We start from the raw sequence: 20,157 nt of genomic DNA, 5'->3' as shown, positions 1-20,157 counted from the left end.
GAGCACTGGGTATGTGCCACTTGGTCTGTGCTTGCCTTCAATGAACTTCTTTGATGCCATGGAACTGGGGTCACTGAGTATACAACAGTAGATGTGTGCCGCTGTACAACGAAAAGATCCCTTAAAATTATCCGATGCTGAGCAGAATCGAACCACGTCACAATTGTTTCTCAAGGACAGCAACCCGACGCATTATCAGGCTGCGCCACAAATGCACCGAGTATGTGCCGCTTTTCAATGTCAAGGTGTCACGAGGAGATGCCGAATCCACATTGGCCAAATGCGCTAGGGTTTTGATTATTATATGGTCACTCCAGGCGAACTTTTGCCGTCATCGCCGCCGTAATGTTCTGTATATAAAGTCCAAGTGCGGGTACAAGGAGAAGTCTGCGAGGGTGAACCAAGGATGATGACTTGATGGGAGGCGCTTTCCCGCGTGCCCAATACAGGTCACGGGGTCGCCCGCGCGTATCCTACAGCCCCACCGTAGCTGCGCATGGCCGTCCGTGGGGCCGAGCGCATGCGCTGCCTGCGCGCCTAATCTTGGAGGTAACCTACGAAGAATCGGCAATGTTGCCCAACATTATTCCGCTTTGGTATGCAGTTTCTTTCTAAAGGACGCAACATTTACTTTCGATGTCGCGATAATTTATTTGTTCAATTTATGCCAGAATTAAAAATAACTACGGCGGGTGCAAAGGTGTGGCGAGCCGAGATAGCAGGTGGCTTCATGCGCGCCATTTTCCCGGGCACCTGATGTTGGAGGTCGCATAATCTCAAGTTTCGGAGACGCGGTGAAGCAAGCGGCAGCACGAATCGTTCGCTCCCCACTGCCGGTGCTCTTCATCACGCCAGGGTTTAACAGCGAGTGCTTACAGTCATCTAGCAAGATCTATTCATGTAGGTGCGCGCGTAAAACTGTGCTTGTTAATTTCAGTAGGCGAATGTTTACTGCAATTTATACGGCTGAACAAAACAAAAAATCCTTCTTCACGTAATTGTCTAATACATTGCTGTCACTATCAATGCTTCGCCGCCAACTGTGACTTACTCAAGACGTCTTCTTTGGCGAGTTACCGCCACTTTTCCGTATCGGGTATGTCTCTTTCTAACCTCTGTTTCTAGCCTATTTCGTGGGCCGGTCCCAAAGATAGCCACCTAAAAAATGTGGCAAAACTGATGATGATGTGAACTAAATTTATCCTAATTTATCCTAACTAAATTTATGATAGCTGCTCACTTCGATTCAACTAGACGTTGAATCACCTTCAAACTTTTTCGGGCGTTCCTGAAGGGCGCCATACTTGGAGGCACAATTGAAACAAACGACTAACGCCTGTGGAGCCACGTGCCGACAGGGCAGGATCACCGAGGGCCCCGCAGCATCCCACAGTGGTGTCGAAACTCCAGGAGACACACGGGCGCTAACAAAAGAAAGGAAGTGGGCACATCCGTAGTATTAACTGCTATTTTATTGCACAGCGCGTCGATAAAATTACTACATACTTATGTACAACAAAGCGATCAGCACGTGGCACAAATAGACAGTTCGTCCAGCAAACTCTAAAACCGCGAAGACGCACCCCAAGACGCAATTGGTAATGTTATGTGAACACTATCAAAGCGCGAAGCTTCAGGCAAAGACACTAGTCAACAGCTTTGCTTCTTTTCACAGCAGCTTGCTCAGCATCGTGTGGACTTGAGTAGCTGATGGTCTTTTCTCAGGGTCTTGCACAGTGCAATTGCGAACTATTTCCCTGAGCTGAAACAGAAGACAAAATTGCAGTTATAAGAACAACGAAATTTTGATCAATAGAGCATAAAGAATACCCAAACTAACATGCACAAGGTTTCGAAAATTAAAGCGACAGAAGCGGATGAAATCAGTTGTATTTAAACAGCTATGCAGAGAAACTATGCAGTGGTATTTGTTTTTGTTATACTTGGTAGAAACGAAATAAATTTGCAAACTTTTCAATATTGTTGCATTGTCACATGCTTAAACATAAAATTTAAAAATATGGAGTTTTACGTGCCAAAACTACGATCTGATTATGAGGCACGCCGTTGTGAGGGATATGTACCACCTGGGGTTCCTTAACGTGTACCTAAACGAGCAGTAAACTAGCGTTTTTTGCATTACCGACGACCTTGTGCTCAGCAGAGCAACATCATAGCCACTGAGCTATAACATGGCGCAGGCTGGACACTGGAACACGCAACCAATCTTTAAAAATCATTTCCGGGAAAACTAAATGACTTAGTCATATCGTTTGGCACAGATAATCAGAGTGCAAAAGAGAATGTATATTCAAAATTTTATTAAAGTCAGTGGACATCGAAAATCACCGGAGTTTCCCTTTATGACATGCTTTTAAAGAAAGTTCAATTTCCTTCGCAACACTTTTCTTTTTTTTTCCGGATCTCGGCTTGTTAGGATATATTTTTGCTATCACTCATGGGAAAATTATATACAAAGCTTGGCTCTCTGACAAATGCGGAACCTGCGGTTACAGCTGAAAGCGCCTCTTTTCAAAACTGCGAGTGACTGCTGTGTTGACCAAGGAGGTTGGCGTAGACATTGACGTGCAGCGCTCGCGTCTTCAACAGTGTGTAGTCGCTGCAGTTTAGTCCTTGCACACACGTGCAGTGCAAGACGAGCGCAATGCAGCGCAGGTACCATTCATGTTTCTGCCGCCAAAGAAGACATCGCTGCTCCTATTTTCAATTGAGAAACCCCCCGCATCCCATCTGCTTCCCCATTGCCAGAGCTGACGATTAATGTAAATTGAGAGCAAGGAGGTAACTGGTAAGGGTTCTAAGAACGAAAGCTCCGCAGCTGAAAAAAAAAATAATTATCCTGTATGCAGCTTCAAGCTACTTACAATTGTACGCCAAGTTTCCTCTTCGCGAAGCTACCTACATCTTCATGGTTTCACACATTTACCAAAATGTGAAGGGCTAGCTGTGGGACTGAAAACGGTGCACACTTTGTCCGCTCATCACGACAGAGATGGCGTTACAGGGGAGCCACATTCTTGGTCGATCACTTCCGGACACGTTTTCCCTTTTGCGCGACATAACGTGGGGCAGGATGCCTACTCAAGCAACTGGCATGCTGTCCGCTCACTTAGTCAATCAATGCGCACTCAAAGTGAGTTCCTCCAAAAGTGATCGAGCGGGAATGCCCTCTCAGCTGCCGCGAAAAGCATTACGTGTGGTTACCCACCGACAATCAGTGCCACAAGGTACTTGTGAGGTTTCTGTAAGTACACTACAGTTTGTGCCCGAAGCAAACCAGCAAACGTTATTTAATTACCTTATTGTGCTGTGTAGAAAAAAACGATATATTGCGGATGTTTCTCGACCAAAATGTGGGCAGAAAATAGGCTCTTTGAGCTCATGACCCCAAGAGGCTAAGCTAAGAATAGGCTGCTCAATAATCTTCCATGCTGGCATTCGGGCAGATAAGTAAGCGGACAGATAGTTTCGGATTGCAGTTTTAGAAAAGCTAGGGCAAGGAAGAACGCAAAACCGACCGCAAATTCTTGTCGGTCTGGAAGTTGCACTGTCAATCAGTAAAATGAGCAAAGAAAAAAAAAGAGGAAAAGACAGAAAACAACACCAGGTGGTAATCCTGCCGCGTCAGTCCGCCAACTCATATGCCATTAGCGGAGAACGACACGTGTTCGGAACCGGAGAATCGATGCGTCAGAAGTATGGAGGAAGGAAAGAATGGTTGGAAGCAGGGCATAAGCCTTCAGAACCACTGACGGGTCCGGTATAAGGTCCAACTCTATAATTTCATAACAATAACATATGAAAATTATACCATTTGCAACATGTGGCACCAAAGAATACAAAAGCACGGTGCCGTGGACGAACTGCACTGATGTGGGACATAGTGGGTGCTCATAGAGCAAACTGTGGCACCCATTTGGCCAGATATTCAGGGTGGGCCAAAGTAAATTGGGGCACCGCTTAAAGCAGGCACAGACCTTAAAGCAAGAACATGCACGTCTTACACCATACTATAATCATTTTGCATAATGCCGACAAACCTATGTGCACATTGGTTTCCCGCCACCATCGTGAAGGATAGACGTGAAGGCGGGCACAGGACCATGGCAGGATATGCGCAGAAAATTTGTAGACTGCGTGCGCTCTGCTGCAGGTCTCATTGTGTTTGCTGTGCTGCTGACTCTTCGTCGAATAACATGGCCCTGCGAACGCAAGCTTGGTTCCCCGCAGCGGGATAAGTGGAATGTCCATGCTCCCGCGCGTGCACCATGAAGTTGACTACCACACGATAGTGGCGACACAAAGAAGCCCTGATTAGAGAAGCTACAAAATGTTGAGTACTGCCATATCGGATTATATCAGCGCAAACGACACGAAAAATAGACAAGGAAACCAAGAGCGTGGCATGCTGCGATATATATTATGTACTCGTGCAGCGATCACACATGAACATTTAGCAAGGCCTAAGCATTGCCTCGCTAACCCTAAAGTATCCATATGATTGGGTATGCTTGTTGCGGCCACCGTTGTCTGGCATCGCATCCTTGACTCAAAATAATGTGACTGCTGTCGCCTACGTGGCTACAGAGGTGAGTGACGCGGCTCTTACAACAGTGCTGTAGCTTATGCATGCGAAAAATGGACAGTTAACCATTTGCGCACTGTATACATTCTTTCGTTCATATGTTTTGGGAGAAAATGCAAGCAAAAGCATATTAACCGCGGGAAAACGTACCATCCGAAATCAATAAAATATTTCACAGATTTAACTGTAGTTGACACACATACATTATATATATATATATATGAACGAGAAGAAAGGGAAACGAGGGGCCCGATGTTTATTAATCATATCTTATGTTTGGCTTCTTATGAGATACATATATATATATATATATATATAATGCGATGCATTGCATGAGAGTCGTTGCAGCACGAGGTGCCAACGCGCGCTGCTGAGCCCGGGCTGCCACAAAAGCCGCAGAGGCCCCGGAATAGGTACCCCTCCTAGACTTTGTACGGAGCGGGCCCCCTTCTGGCTCGTCCCAAACTCTCTCTTTATACATAGTCACAATAAATGTTTTTTTCACTGACTCACTCACTCACACCGCTGGTGGGTCCCGAGCAGCCCGGGACACTTCACAATTAATTGCTAGGCAGCACAGCGGGGCGTGGCATTTCAGGAATCGCTCGAGGTTTGTGCGCAGACGCAAGTAAAAGCGGCTGCGAGAGAGAAAATCTGGGGGCTTTTACTTCTTGAATATCTGACATTGCCTCGGTACTACGGCGGAAATGTTTCTTTGGTTGTTTTGTATGTGTTTATCCCTAGGCGTGTCAGCATTGTAGAGAGGTCGCGCGCTGACCATGCCCATGCGTGAGTTTGTTTACGCTCCGACGCTGGCTGCTGGTGCAGTGAACCAGGTGAAGGAGTGGGCTCTGATGATATCAGCGGTGATCGTTGTGTCTAAAGGCACATTGGACGTACGCAAATCCCAGAAGCTAAAGGTACGTTGGACAGACTTTCTCGCGCCTGCGGCGCTCGTGATGAGTCAGTCATGCCTGATATACGTTTCTCAAGGCGCTCTCCCTTAAAAATAACATCACTGATTTTCCCGGGGGAGCAGTAGGGGCCATAGTAGAGACCAGGCCTGCTCCCCAATGCCAAGACGATGCCGCCAAGGCGAAACATGAGGAGCAGGGTACGGCGGGTACGTTTGGGTTATCGCCTATTAAAAGCGTGCAGTACGCTTCAAACGGAGCTGCGGCACACGCGTTTGGAAACAGATAAGTGAAGATGCTTACCGTAATAGGGTTGGCGACGATAGCTGTGAATGCAACGTACAACAACCCGTGAACAGATTTGCTGATACCAGAAGAGGCAATTGAAAGCACGGTGGTATTTTCACATGACAAGGGCGGGCGAGTACTGCGGGGAACATGCCGTGGTGGGCGCCTACTGCTTTCGATCACGCATGCCTCGTGCCTTTTCTTGTTCACATGCAATCTAGCGGCCGAAAAACATATCATACGATAGCAGCTTGGCGATGTACCGAACACTGGTGTCGAAAGATCGTGTTTTCCCTGGAAATGTATTAACCATTTAAAAAGAACCGTAACTGTATCAGATATTTTTTTTTTATGTTCTCGATTGCCAACATTGGCGCCAGGAAGTCGTACAAAACGGACTCGCATTGACGAGGTTCTACTGTGTACCGACTGGTGAATCAAAGCTGCTGCATTGAATAATACGGACTTATTATGCACGTTACGGCAGGACCTGTTCACGCTGAAACAGTGTTTGCATGTCGGCAAGCAGCAGTAGGTCAGCATATCGAAGAAATAAACGCTGCAGAAGCAGCACATAACATACAAACACGCGATGGGGCAGGCGACCGGATGTTAGAGCCTGCCTGTATCTATCCAGAACAGATTGGTGGTCTGTCTCGATTGTCGGCCTTATGCAAGTCCCCTAAACTCGCGGACAAGTTTTCTTGGCTATAAAGCAAAGGCTACGGAACCAAAGCGCGTTTGTGGCACTGCTGCTTGATAAAGAACAAAACTGTTTCATTTTCTAGAGCGCGTAATTTGAAACAATACGTAACATTCAGCAGTCAGCTACAGGCTTATATTAAGGCGATAGCGTTAGGGGCCCCGTGTCGCAGAAAATCTGGCGTCGCCGCCAACGTAAGCACCAGCGTCCATGGCGGAGAAATTCATTCCAAACCACCCCGACCACACAGGCCCTCCGCGTGGCACATGCATTAGTTAACAAAAATTGAATTTCTCAAAGTAAAATCCGTCACAAAAATCGTAAAGTATGGCTTAACTACAACCTACAGACATGACAGCGTCGGATTGTAATTTGAATGTACAAGAAAATATAATTCTGTTACGAGGCAACACAAACACAAACCCCTTTTCCAGCATTTCTACCATAACAACAGCGGCGCACTCGGGTAAGTTACTTGTGAAAACCCCATCCAGATGGCGCTCGTCTCCGCGACAGCGTAAAACGGTAGCGGCGTGCACAGGCGAAGGTGGAGAAAAAAGAAAGCTGCAGTTGCCGGGAAGCCTGACAAGCATTCAGGGATCTTTGAATGCTAAAGCGTCCTCCAAATTTTGGACACGCGCGCCTCAGGGCAACAGCAAACAATTAATACAATCATAAAAAAAAGGTCCTAGGGCCTTCACAATTTGATATAAGACAGCTTATATTGCCCCTGTAAAAATTTCTTTGCAGCAATGCATTTGTGCTTAAAAGTGAAGCCGACTTTTAAGGGGATCGGTGTAAGCTTGGTCTTTGTAAGCTGGCTTTCCCATGCTGTGTTGCAGTGAAGCCTACTCATAAAGAAAAATGTGATGCGAACGGGGCCCGATAACGTTCTCACATTCCACTCTTAAAGGCGAAGCTTAAGCGTCCTCCAATTTTTTTAAATTGAATTCTGGGGCTTTACAGCACGTGCCAAAAACACCATTTGATTATGAGGCACGCCGTAGCGGGGGACTCCGAATTAATTTTGACCACCTAGGGTTCTCGTGCACTCAATGCTCAGCACATGGCCGTTTTTGCATTTCACCCCCATAAAAATGCGGCCCCCGTGGCTGGGATTTGATCCCGCGACCTCGTGCTTAGCAGGGCAACACTCTAGCCACTAAGCCACCGCAGCGGGTCTGGCATATTTTTATGCGACGCATTTTTTGGCTTACCGCAGGCACTGTGCAGTATGTAGGTTCCTGTCTCAACTGGTTTCGGGCTTCTTCAATAAAAAGAAAATGCAAGTCTCCGATGGTGGGATCAAACATCTGGCTTCAAGCACAGCAGCCCGATGCTTTAAGCGTTAGGCCACGACCACACGCCATGTTTTTCTCGTGCCACGGTCAACTAGCTCTTTGAAACAACTGGTACGTTTGTCCTGTGACACAGGCCCAGGTAGAGCTCACGAACGCGTGCAAGTTTCCATTCGGCCTCCTTTCCTCGTCGCAGGTAACGTTATGAAGACACCGTGCGACATTGTACCACAGTGTGTGGTATCTATAGTTTTTCTTTAGTTTCCTCTTTCGAGTTTGCACACGTGAGCCCATCGCAAGATTTACGCAATCCTCAAAGACAAAATGGCGATTGCGTCTTCTGGTGAGTGTTTGTAGCCTGCTGTTCAGCCTGTCGCCGCTCCTGTGAGCCCGATGACCAACTTCAGATACAAAAAATTAGGAGGACGCTTATTAAGCTTCGCCTTTAAGAGTGGAACGCGATAGCATTTAAAGATCTCCGAGTGCTTCTCACGCTTCCCGGCAACTGCAGCTTATGTGACCGTAATGTTTACCAGGAAACGCTGGCGGCAAACGCTATGCACGAAGGCGAGCTTTCTGGTAGAAACGCGGCTTCTTGCGTGGGCCAATCTTCCGCTAATGTTTCGCACTTTTAATATTTTAGTCCGAGAAGATTTAACATAAAAGGCATGCGCTGTTGGTGCTGGTTTCATGGCATTTGTTTGTGGGCTCTCATTCTCAAAATTCCAAGGAAAGCATCGGGGAAATCAAGTGTGGTTGAAATTGGAATGTAGAAAATAATGAAGAAAAGGGAAATTAAAGTGGATGAAAAGCTAACTGGTCGCCAGCAGGAGCCGAACCAGCAACCTCCGCATTACGCGTGCGTTGCACTACCAATTGTGCTACGGCAACGGCCATCAATTTGTCCACTAACTTGGGTATTTATGTTTACTAGATCTAGCCCTAGGAGTGTTGGCCAGCGCCACTCGAAACCATGGTGGGCGGATGTGGAACATCGTTTTTAGCCCGACGGCGTCACGTAACACATGATCTTGGAAGTGCAGGCACATGGCTAATAAACCCACGCATGCTACCTAATGACATCAAGGCTGCCAGACTCGAGACCCTCGCAAAGAATAAACGAGAGAAGAATGGGAACCGCAGGGCTCAATTTTGTTAATCATTAAAGTCCTGCCCCATCGGAATGTCCCTGTCACAGCCCAAATCGAACTCGCAACCCCCGGCTCAGCAGCAGAATAACGTAGCCCCAGCAGTAGGTCTCTGTTCAAGATCTACTAAGTAATCTGACAAAGTCATAACTGACATAGTTGAGGTCACTTAGCTGGTACTTTTGCTGAACGCGCTAAAGGAATACTGACAAGCTTTTCGTCAAATTTTTTTTTCTTTACAGTCGACACGCTAGGTTATGAAACTTTAATTCCTTGACAGCGCACTCAATTATTAGTCGCCGACTGATTCTTCAGCCATGAAAGGGACCATGAAAATGTCCGAATAATTGGTCAGTCCAAGAAAAACAAGTTACAATTTACAATGCCAAGCAGCAAGAAAAGCCTGTTTATACGCTTTTGCTTACAGCTCTGCTTCAATACAAATTAGAAGGAAAGTAACATCAGAGTAAGCAGTGTGTTACACGTGAGGTCACTTTATGGGCTGTTATCAATAATGTCACAAACATTTTTTTTTGTGTAAAAACAAGCATCACAGTTACAATGATCAAAACAATAGTACATGTTAGGCGTGGAACGACCTGCATTTGCAAAGGTGGTATCAGATCAAGTGGCACAGCAACTATAAAACCGAACCAACGTGTCGTAAGGAGCATAACCATAACAAAATGCAAAATTATATATTTACAAAATAACAAAAAATGTAAGAAAAATATTATTAATAGAAAGGCAAAAGGCAAATTAAGTGGGGTAAAAATAATCATTGTAAATTACGAATATTGGTCACTGTGAAAGCAGTGAAAGTAGTCAATTGCACCGTGACTGGCTGCCGTGTATAGCAGCAATTTGTGAGACCACAAGACTACCACATCCGATTTCCGTAATGTAACCAGCACAGTTCTTGATTAATTCTTATTTCTTTCGAGTGCACATTATTAGGCAGCTTGACACACTTAATTACGAGGCACTCCTCACACGAATGCACTCGTTTGTTATGCTGTGAATGAAGCATGCCTGGCTTCACAATAATGGTCTACCACCACATCCAGCATTAAGGTGACCAGCCGCACAAAGACTGAATGCAAGAATCATTGCAACCAGTGCATCCAACAATTTTCTGCATTGAGTCATGTATCCCGAGAGTATGAGCCCTGTCAAGCATACTTTGCCTGCATGACATATGTATTGTGCAAAAAAGACTACGCTCAAGGAAATGTTGGCAGCATAAAGTAATATTTTTTTTTTTAATTCACGTGGTGTCGGATTACCGTACAAAAGTTGATTTCCACTGAGTGCAGTGATTATATTAAGAAAACCCTTACAAGAACCCCTCACCAGGCCCCATCGAAAATTTTGCCTATAGTATGGAAGTTGTGAAGCGGGCTTTACCACAAGAAATTTTCACACTTGTTCGTTATAAGAAGAAATAGGAAAAATTGCGTCATGTTGCCAAGAGGCGAGCTTCAATCTGTGACGCCACACTGATGTACTGGCGTTTGAATTTCAGCATCAAATTAAAAAAATAGAACTTTGACTTTCTTTTACTATAATAATATTCAATCTATAACAACAAAATTAATTAAAATAGAGTTTCAGAAGAATATTTTATCGGCCTAAACTAATCTAGTGTTCCTCTTCAGGGTCCCTTTCACTCATCACATTAAACATATATTTAATGATTTGTTGAGTGTTCGACGAATTATGACCTCACACATATTACGGAGTCGGCCGTACCTAATGCAACCAAAAGAAAAAAGTTATGTAGGTCCATCGCACTGTGAGAATTGATGTTATGCGAAGCATTTTGCAGGCCGCTGGCTATCCACTATCGTTAGGGAGAACATTCTGCAAGGCATCACCAAATGAACTAATGTGTTTGTGTAAGGCGAGCAATTGGTTGTGTGATGCGAGCATGTATGACTGTTTTTCTTCTTTCTTTATATTCACGTGAAGAAACAACCTATTCCGTTACGAACTGGTCCGATGCCGAAGAAAGTACACTGTCCCACAATGTCTACGTAGTGCTATCTGCTTTTGGGGCCAGTCCTGAAGGCGGCAACACATCATAAAGCACTAGCTACCACGTGGCAAGACTAACAAATGAACACTCTCACTTGGAAAGCAACCTGTTGCTATGCGACATGACCCACCCTAAGGACAGTGGTAAGCTCAACTGTTATATGAGGGTTTCATTCCCACATCCGTATCCTAATACGAGGGCAAATCAGAAAGTCTTTACCCCTTTTTTTTAATAGCCAAAATATACATGCAGGTAATTACAAACGTATGTACTATCCCACGTAAACATATGTACTATTTTTCCACATAGTCCCCACACCAGTTCAAACATTTGTCCCATCGCAGCACTAAATTTGAGATGCCCCTGTGGTAGAAATTGTCCGGCTGACTGTGGAACTACCGTCAGACTGCTGTCTTGGCTTCACGGCCTTTTGCGAACCACAACACCCCCACCTCCCATTTCTCAAAGCGAGACACCTTTCCCCATATGTGGGCTGCATTTCCCTATGGATTTCGATGGGTGTTCCTCCCTTGCTCCGTGAAAACAAATCACACTTCATTGCATGTACGCTGTGGACGTGTGAAGCCCAACCGCCATCTTCAACAACTGACAGCAGTGCTGTGCCGCGGAGCTACCGGCAGTCAAGGCCGGGCTGATCCAAGAAAGGTCCACCGCTGGGAATGGATATGTTCCCTTCGCATTTACAGCTGTAATTTGGCTAAGAAAAATAGGAGCAACGACTTTCTGATTCACCCTCGTAGAAACAGGAATTCGCCCATATGAGGTCTGTTAAAAAAGTATCTGACCTTTGGCTGAAGAAAAAAAACTGGCATAACTGGAGCGTTCGAAGTAGTCTCCTTGGGACTCCACACACTTCTCCCAGCGGTGCTGCCATTGTTGGAAGCATTCCGAGAAGGCCCTCTTTCGGAAGAGAGTTTAGCTCAGCTGTCATTGCAGCTATAATGTCCTCTCTTGTCTGAAATCGCGCTCCTTTCAATGGCCTCTTGATTTTGGCAAACAGCCAGAAGCCGCAGCGGGCCATATCAGGAGAGTAAGGAGCCTGTTGGACTACAGGAGTCTGGTTTTTTGCCAAAAAAGTCTGAATCAAGTGCGAGGAATGTGCAGGAGCATTGTCGTGATGGATACACCAATTTCCTGTTGACCACAACTCCGGTCTCTTGCGCTGCACAGCATCACGTAGGCGACGGAGGACATCCCTGTAGTACGTACTCTTTGGTGATTGTTTGACCCTGTAGTGCGTACTCGTGGTGTACCACACCGCGGAGTCAAAGAAAGCAGTGAGCATCACTTTTACGTTGCTGCACACTTGGCGGGCCTTCTTTGGGTCTTGGTGACGTGGAATGCTTCCACTGTGACAACTGGGATTTGGTCTCCGGGTCGTACCCGTACACCCAAGACTCGTCACCAGTGATTATGGTGTACATGAAGTCGGGGTCACTGTTTGTGGAATCCAGCATGTCCTGTGAGACTTCGACACGAAGTTGCTTTTGCTCCACCGCGAGCACCTTCGGCACGAATTTAGCTGCAACTCTCATCATCATCATCATCAGCCTATATTTATGTCCACTGCAGGACGAAGGCCTCTCCCTGCGATCTCCAATTACCCCTGTCTTGCGCTAGCGTATTCCAACTTGCGCCTGCGAATTTCCTAACCTCATCATCCCACCTGACTTTCTGCCGTCCTCGACTGCGCTTCCCTTCTCTTGGTATCCATTCTGTAACCCTAATGGTCCACCGGTTATCCATCCTACGCATTACATGGCCTGCCCAGCTCCATTTCTTCCGCTTAATGTCAACTAGAATATCGTCTACCCCCGTTTGTTCTCTGATCCACACCGCTCTCTTCCTGTCTCTTAACGTTACTCCTAAGATTTTTCGTTCCATTGCTCTTTGTGTGGTCCTTAACTTGTTCTCGAGCTTCTTTGTTAACCTCCAAGTTTCTGCCCCGTATGTTAGCACCGGTAGAATGCAATGATTGTACACTTTTCTTTTCAACGACAGTGGTAAGCTCCCAGTCAGGATTTGGCAATGCCTGCCGTATGCACTCCAACCCAATTTTATTCTTCTGTAAATTTCTTTCTCATGATCAGGGTCCCCTGTGAGTAATTGACCCAGATAAACATATTCCTTTAGAGACTCTAGAGGCTGACTGGTGATCCTGAATTCTTGTTCCCTTGCCAGGCTATTGAACATTATCTTTGTCTTCTGCATATTCATCTTCAACCCAATTCTAGCACTTTCTCGATGAAGGTCCTCAATCATTTGTTGTAATTCCTCTCCATTGTTGCTCAATAGGACAATGTCATCCGCAAACCGAAGGTTGCTGAGATATTTGCCATCGATCCTCACTCCTAATCCTTCCCAGTCTAAGAGCTTGAATACTTCTTCTAAGCATGCAGTGAATAGCATTGGAGAGATTGTGTCTCCTTGCCTGACCCCTTTCTTGATAGGTATCTTTCTACTTTTCTTGTGGAGAACCAAGGTAGCTGTGGAATCCTTGTAGATATTTGCCAAGATATTCACGTATGCCTCCTCCACTCCTTGATTACGCAATGCCTCTATGACTGCTGATATCTCTACTGAATCGAATGCCTTTTCATAATCTATGAAAGCCATATAGAGAGGTTGATTGTACTCCGCAGATTTCTCGATTACCTGATTGATGGCATGGATATGGTCCATCGTAGAATATCCCTTCCTGAAGCCAGCCTGTTCTCTTGGTTGACTGAAGTCAAGTGTTGTCCTGATTCTATTGGAAATTATCTTGGTGAATATTTTATACAATACTGAAAGCAAGCTAATGGGTCTGTAATTCTTCAATTCTTTAACGTCTCCCTTCTTATGGATAAGTATAATGTTGGCGTTCTTCCAGCTCTCTGGTACACTTGAAGTTGTGAGGCATTGCGTATAAAGAGCCGCAAGCTTTTCAAGCATGATATCTCCTCCATCTTTGATTAAATCTACTGTTATTCCATCTTCTCCAGGCGCTTTTCCCCTGGTCATGTCTTTCAAGGCCCTTCTAACTTCATCGCTAGTTATAGAAGGAGCTTCTGTATCCGGTTCATCACTATTTCAAATGGAAGTAGCTTGGCTGTTTTGGCTACTGTACAGTTCAGTATAGAATTCTTCTGCTGCTTTTACTATGTCATCGAAATTGCTGATGATATTACCATGCTTATCTTTCAGTGCATACATCTTGCCTTGTCCTATGCCTAGTTTTCTTCTTACTGATTTCATGCTGTGTCCATATTTTACGGCTTCCTCAATTTTCCCCACGTTATAATTTCTAATATATTTATTCTATTTATGGCCAAATCTATGGCAACTCTATTTATGGCCAAATCTTCGGTCATAATGGAATGTGCAGAAAAAGTGCTGATGCCCACGTCTTCCGCAATTTCTCGGATAGTCACACGACGGTCCCGCATCCCTACAGCGTTCACTTCGGCAATGACCTGGTCATTTCGGCATGTTGATGGCCGACCGGAGCATGGCTCGCTCTCCAGCGATGTGCGGCCATCTTTAAACCAGTTGTACCACTCCTTAATCTGTATGCTGCTCATAGTATCGTCACCGAAAGCTGTCTGAATCTTTCTAATGGTTGCCACTTGGCTGTCGCCCAGTTTCTGGCAAAATTTGATGCAGTAGCACTGCTCCAGTCGCCCTGTCATTTTCCTTGCAATAAAAAAACCGACGAGAGCCCTGCACACTACCTCACTCAAACGCTGCGTCCCAGCGACTGACGCTATCGGCAGGCGGGAAAAAATTCGCACATGCGCACAAAGGTTCAAGGTCGGCTGATGCAAGCGCGCTTGTTTCATATCCATCAGGTGTTCGCAAAAAAAAATAAGGTCGGATACATTTGTAACAGACCTCGTATTCCTTCATCCAATGAATGTGCCAACCATCTCAAAGCACTAGTACACATTGGCATGGGAGTACACATGTGGGTGCAGCTTAATGGTTTGATAATTGGCCTGTTGTGCTGGTAGAACAGCGCTCGATCCCACCAAAGGAAACTTTTTTTTTTTTTGCTACGAACTGTAGTTTCACTTGATACAACGTGCAATGGCTGCGTGCATTCAGAAGTGCATAGTCACCATCCGTGATCGCGTCAACAGTGACTACGATTCCATTCATAGTGGTTGCGGCGAGCAGTAGTTTCGTTTTGACTAGTGCAATATGGCGGAAGCTGTAGAGGATGAAGAACAATTCTACCACAGCTCACATGCTGGCATCAAACCCGCCGGCTAAATCACAATGGACAGACAATACGTTGCCAACCAGCCCACTACGAAAAAATAATCTGGATGTGCGAGCAGTAGTGAAAAGCCCGTCTACTCAGATGAAGACTCAGGTCTCGTGCCATGACCACACTGCAAAGGAAGTTGCAAGGTCCATCGCTGCTGTAAACGCTAACCAGCCATGAGACGACTAAAAGTACAGCTTCGGTGCTTATTTTGTGCGAAATAGAAGCAAGGGTTGTGGATTTATCCAGTAAATAAAGGCGGGTTGGTATAGTAAGCATTTATTTATTGTTTTCTTGATACCCTCAATAATTCGACAATTCGGATAATACTGATATTTTTTTTCAGTCCCGTGAAATCCGAATTAATGACGTTTTACTTACTTACAGGTTACCGGAACTGAACAGGAAATTGAAAAAAAAAAAGCCTTATTTTTGTGGCAAACTGTAACAAAACTGGAATTTTTTTTTTTTTTTTTTGCTCTGGAACAAATCTAAAAAGAAAATAAATAACAGTTTTGGATTCAGACTGACCACTTTCTCTCTAGCTTTTCATTCATGCATTGCCTGCACTTGTGGCTTAGCCATGCTACCACTTTTGTAAATACACACAAGCTTGCATTTTATAAGTGTTAGTGCGGTTTTCAACATGGCACGTTATAAGGCAGGCATGTTAGTAAGACACTCGTGAGCACTTGAAATAGGCGACTCTCAAAATGCTGGTGGGAGAATTATATTTAAATGCTGAAATGAAGGCAGTCTGCCTAACTAGGCAGAGTTTTGAAGTACTGCAAGTGTAAGACAAGCTGAAAACTGCTTTTCTGATTCTTCGTGGCTATACTCCTACACAAGAAACTTACACTAAATAGAGGAAATGCTGCTGACAAAGGGGAATTTCCAAAGAAGTGATCTAGAGCAAGCAAAACAGAACACTCAACCTCAAAAATAGTAGTTGGACAAATAACACAAGAAAACAAGGCTTTACAGAAGGTCGATGGATGGAAGTGCGAAAATATATACAAATATGTGGCACGTGAGGCCTTTAGTCAAACCACAGGCTATGAGGTTTGAAGTATGCTGCACTGCAGTCATATTGTTGTTCAGGCGGCCAAACATCATGGCAACCTTTCATAGTTTTCAAAGTGCTTTTATGCAAGCTTCAACAGTTTCAGAGAGACTCATGTTAACATAACAAAGCATAAAACCCGCCGAGGTGGCTCAGTCAGCTAAGGCGTTGCGCTGCTGAGCACGAGATCGCGGGATCGAATCCCGGCCGCGGCGGCCGCATTTCGATGGAGGCGAAATGCAAAAACGCCCGTGTGCTTGCGTTGTAGTGCATGTTAAAGAACCCCAGGTGGTCAAAATTATTCCGGAGCCCTCCACTGCGGCGTGCCTCATAATCAGAACTGGTTTTGGCACGTAAAACCCCAGAAAGAAGAACAAAGCATAAAAATAATGACAACACAGCCACTAACACAACCATCACATGCTCATGTACGCATGCCTTGGTAGCTGTGATGATGTGGGTTGTGTGGCCTCGATGAGGCGAAGAAGAAACGGCAGTTGTGATGACGTAGGTTGTGTGGCCTTGACGCGATGAGGGAGAGCTGTGTGCAGTTCGAGAGATCGAGCGTAGAAGGACTCGGACAGCAGCTCGCTGACCGGCGGTTCGAGTCGTGGCCTGGTGGCCAGCGGTGTTTTCGGTCTGGCACCTAAGAGATACCAGCCTGCGGATCAGGTGGTCCAATGTGCCAGTAGCTCACGGCAAATTAGGGAGTGGCTGTCTAGCCACTGGCCAGTACAGCAGCGGCCTGGCATTCTGCCGGCTTGCTGTACGCCTCTCCTGCTGCCGCGTCACGGTCCGGTGGGGTGCATTGCAGACGCCAGCGACAGTGGACACGTCCAAGCCACCTCAAGAGGTGCTGGACTTCAGACTGCCTAGCGGAGCACCCACGACGACAACTGTCATGGCAACCACGACGGCATACCGGCGAGTAAGACAGTTACAAGTGTGCTTAGGCGCGTCACAATTCTAGACATTCTAGACTTATTATTATGTCATTGCCTCAGTTATTTGTCGAGTGTAACTTATCATGTCACACTCGATGAGCGCGGACATGCGCTGTCAAACGCTTTAAGCGCCGCTGCAGAAGCGAGCGAAGTGACCTTCGTGCTGTTGTCTATCGCTTCAACGCAAACTGAGCGCTGAGAACACACAGCACGCACAAAGCTAAGAGCCGCCGACGCACCTACACTGCGTAGACTCTGCCCCCAACGCAGATCGCTTTCAAAATATGGCCCGTGCGACAGCGCGTGCGCCGCACTGCAGTTGATGCCAGAGCACAACACTGCCTGCTATCCCTCCCCCCTCACTCCCTCGCCGGTGCCTCGAGCGCAACGAAAGAAGGCGCGCTTCCTCCCTGCTTTTCTTTCTTTCGCACGCGATATTTAGACGCGGTTGTCGGCTTCCCTCGCCCGCTTTCACTCGCACATACAGCATACGGCGCGCGCCGACGCCGTTATCGCCCTTGGACTTTAAACAAAACATCTATGGGCCAAAACCAATTTTAGGGCCACAACGCATCCTAGACACAATCTTTAGATAGCAAATACGGATCTCAAGGGCCATACTTTTGCTGGCGGAAACCTAAAATATGTCATAAGTGTCGCCACCGGCACTTTGGGCAGCCAATGCCATCGCCAAGCAACCAAGCCAAGCGACATGAAAAGTCAAAATGGCCGCTCGGGCCGGCGCGGGGTGGCAGTTCGCAACGTATGATGCGGGAACGGTCCCACAGTTGCGACGTAACAGCGGGGTTACCAATGCATTGGGTTCTATGGGAGCTGTGCCGGGACCGGCCGAAAACAACGTAACAGCCGGGAAAACGCAGCACTTGGGAACGTAACAGCGGGGTTCTACTGTATTTATGTCCACTGCAGGACGAAGGTTTCTGCCTGTGACCTCCAATAGGTGACAGGTAAAATGAGCAATCGCAGGGAATTGTGGGCGCGCCATCTGCTGGCAGTTTCCAGTTCGACGGACGACGCGCCCGACGCACGTGTTTTTCTGCGTGGTTTCAACTGTCAGTCGTGCGAAGCTTTCCGTCCGCTTTCTCAACCAGCAATGTCATACGACTCATGCATCTGATTTCTAGGTTTCAGTTCACACTCTGAGAGCAACGATTCATAAACGAACTTTGGTTTTCGTTTCGGCAGCCTTTTTTGTTTCTGACAGCATTACTTAGAAAATCGGGTGCTGAGGCGGTGGCTACAGCAGTCCGGTAAATGCTGCTCTGTGATCGTCGCTGCAACCGATATCGTCGGTAACGGCGCAGCTAGCATAATTAGAAAATGAAGGGCTGAAAATGTTTGAAAATTTTGCACACTGTCAACGGCATTTCTCGGTCGAAACTTGAGGTTCATTTGAAGTGGTACGTAGTTAGAAGTGTTCGCTTTCTTGTCAACAATGGTCGTATCACCGGCATATTACGGCTGTGCATTACCTCTATCTGTGTTCAAGGAACTAAGGTGAGCTATAGTCGGGTACAACTTTAGAAGGCAGCGGCATTTTCCCCTCAAAGGCGGATGGACACGAGCCTCCACCAGTAGGCGCGCACTTCAGGTGACGTCGTGAGCTGGACGGCCGGTGACCCCGCCGACAGAGAACATGTCTAACATGGCCGCCCGTGCTTCGAACTGGGCCGAGTCGCGTCAACTGTGTGCGTCTTCCTTCGTCAGAGCGAATTCGAATTGTTTGTGGTGGTCTGTCATGCCGGAAATATTACTGCAAGCTTACGATGTACAATTTCTGCAGCGTGCATTTGTTCTGAGCTGTGAGCCGGCGAAGAAAAATTGCAGCGAACATCGGTGACGGTTCCGTTTAAATTTGCGCAGTAAAACCATGTTTCATAATACCTCTATACACTTAAATCTCGTTATAGCGAAATGGTTTATCATGAAATAATGGATATAACGAAAGAATCTTAATTCCCCTTGAAAATCCTCATAGAAACCCATGTGTTTAAAATTTCGTTTTAACGAAAAATTTTTATACAGATGAAGGGATATAACGAAAAATTTTCCTTTAAATATGACAGTTAACCGCCCGCTTTGCACACAAAATACTGATTAATGCGCGGCGCTTTGCGGGTCTCTTAATGTACCAGTTTAAATCTTCCGCGGCTGCGCCGCACCGACACCTCAAGCCAAGCCAAGCTGGCCAAGCCTAACTTCTGTTAACTCGCTATGCACACTCGTTTGCTTTCTTTCGGAAGCGGGCGTAGGTTGGTCAGCCCGTTTGCTTTTTACGCCGTGTTGCCTGTTACACTACAGGAAAATGACTGACGGTAGCAGCTGCTCGAAACGAAAAGTTATCGCTCTGGATCAAAAGGCCGCCATAATGAGAGCTGTTGCGTCAGGTACGAAGAAAATGCAAGTGGCCAAGGACTTATCGCGCCGAGCAAACTTTCACAATGCTCAGCAGCAAGGAAGTCATCACTGGCGCTGTTCACTTACCTGTAGTGAGTACACCCTCGCATACAATAATTAGCCATATAATAATTAGTCAGTGGCTATAATGAACTAATGGTTATAACGAAAAAAATTCGGCACCCGTTTGACTTCGTCATAACGAGATTTAAGTGTATGCGCATGTGAGTACTGAAATAGCTCTGGTTGCTTGAGTCAATGTTAGAGAAAGAAATATCTTGGGGAATCATTTCGTGTCGGCCCTTACACAGCTCATCGCCACCTGATAAGTGGCACCGGACGTTCATTTTATTTTTGTTCATTGACGGTCTCTGTCTTGTTACAGTTTTGAAAGTGGCAGCCATGCCTCCCATGTTTGTGCACAGCTGACTCAGCAAGCGGATTCTGCAAGGCTGTACTTACATGCG

At 46.2% G+C, this 20,157-nt stretch overlaps 1 protein-coding gene across 7 annotated transcripts in view; it reads right to left on the bottom strand.

The window, feature by feature from the left end:
• Positions 1-1,452: 1,452 nt before the first annotated feature.
• Positions 1,453-20,157, bottom strand: part of LOC119436617 (uncharacterized) — a 43,726-nt gene continuing 25,021 nt past the window's right edge. For all 7 annotated transcript variants that reach the window (XR_007464465.1, XM_037703538.2, XM_049659206.1 and 4 more), the window contains one exon: positions 1,453-1,762. Coding sequence is in view for 6 of the 7 variants with exons in the window: in XM_037703538.2 (XP_037559466.1) it covers positions 1,670-1,762 (93 nt within the window). In the remaining variant the exon portion in view is untranslated. The remainder of the gene's footprint in view (positions 1,763-20,157) is intronic.

Source organism: Dermacentor silvarum, chromosome 1, assembly GCF_013339745.2.
Source record: "Dermacentor silvarum isolate Dsil-2018 chromosome 1, BIME_Dsil_1.4, whole genome shotgun sequence".
NCBI lineage: Eukaryota > Metazoa > Arthropoda > Arachnida > Ixodida > Ixodidae > Dermacentor > Dermacentor silvarum.
Note: the sequence above shows the minus strand (reverse complement) of the source record. Positions and strands in the feature narration are given on the sequence as shown.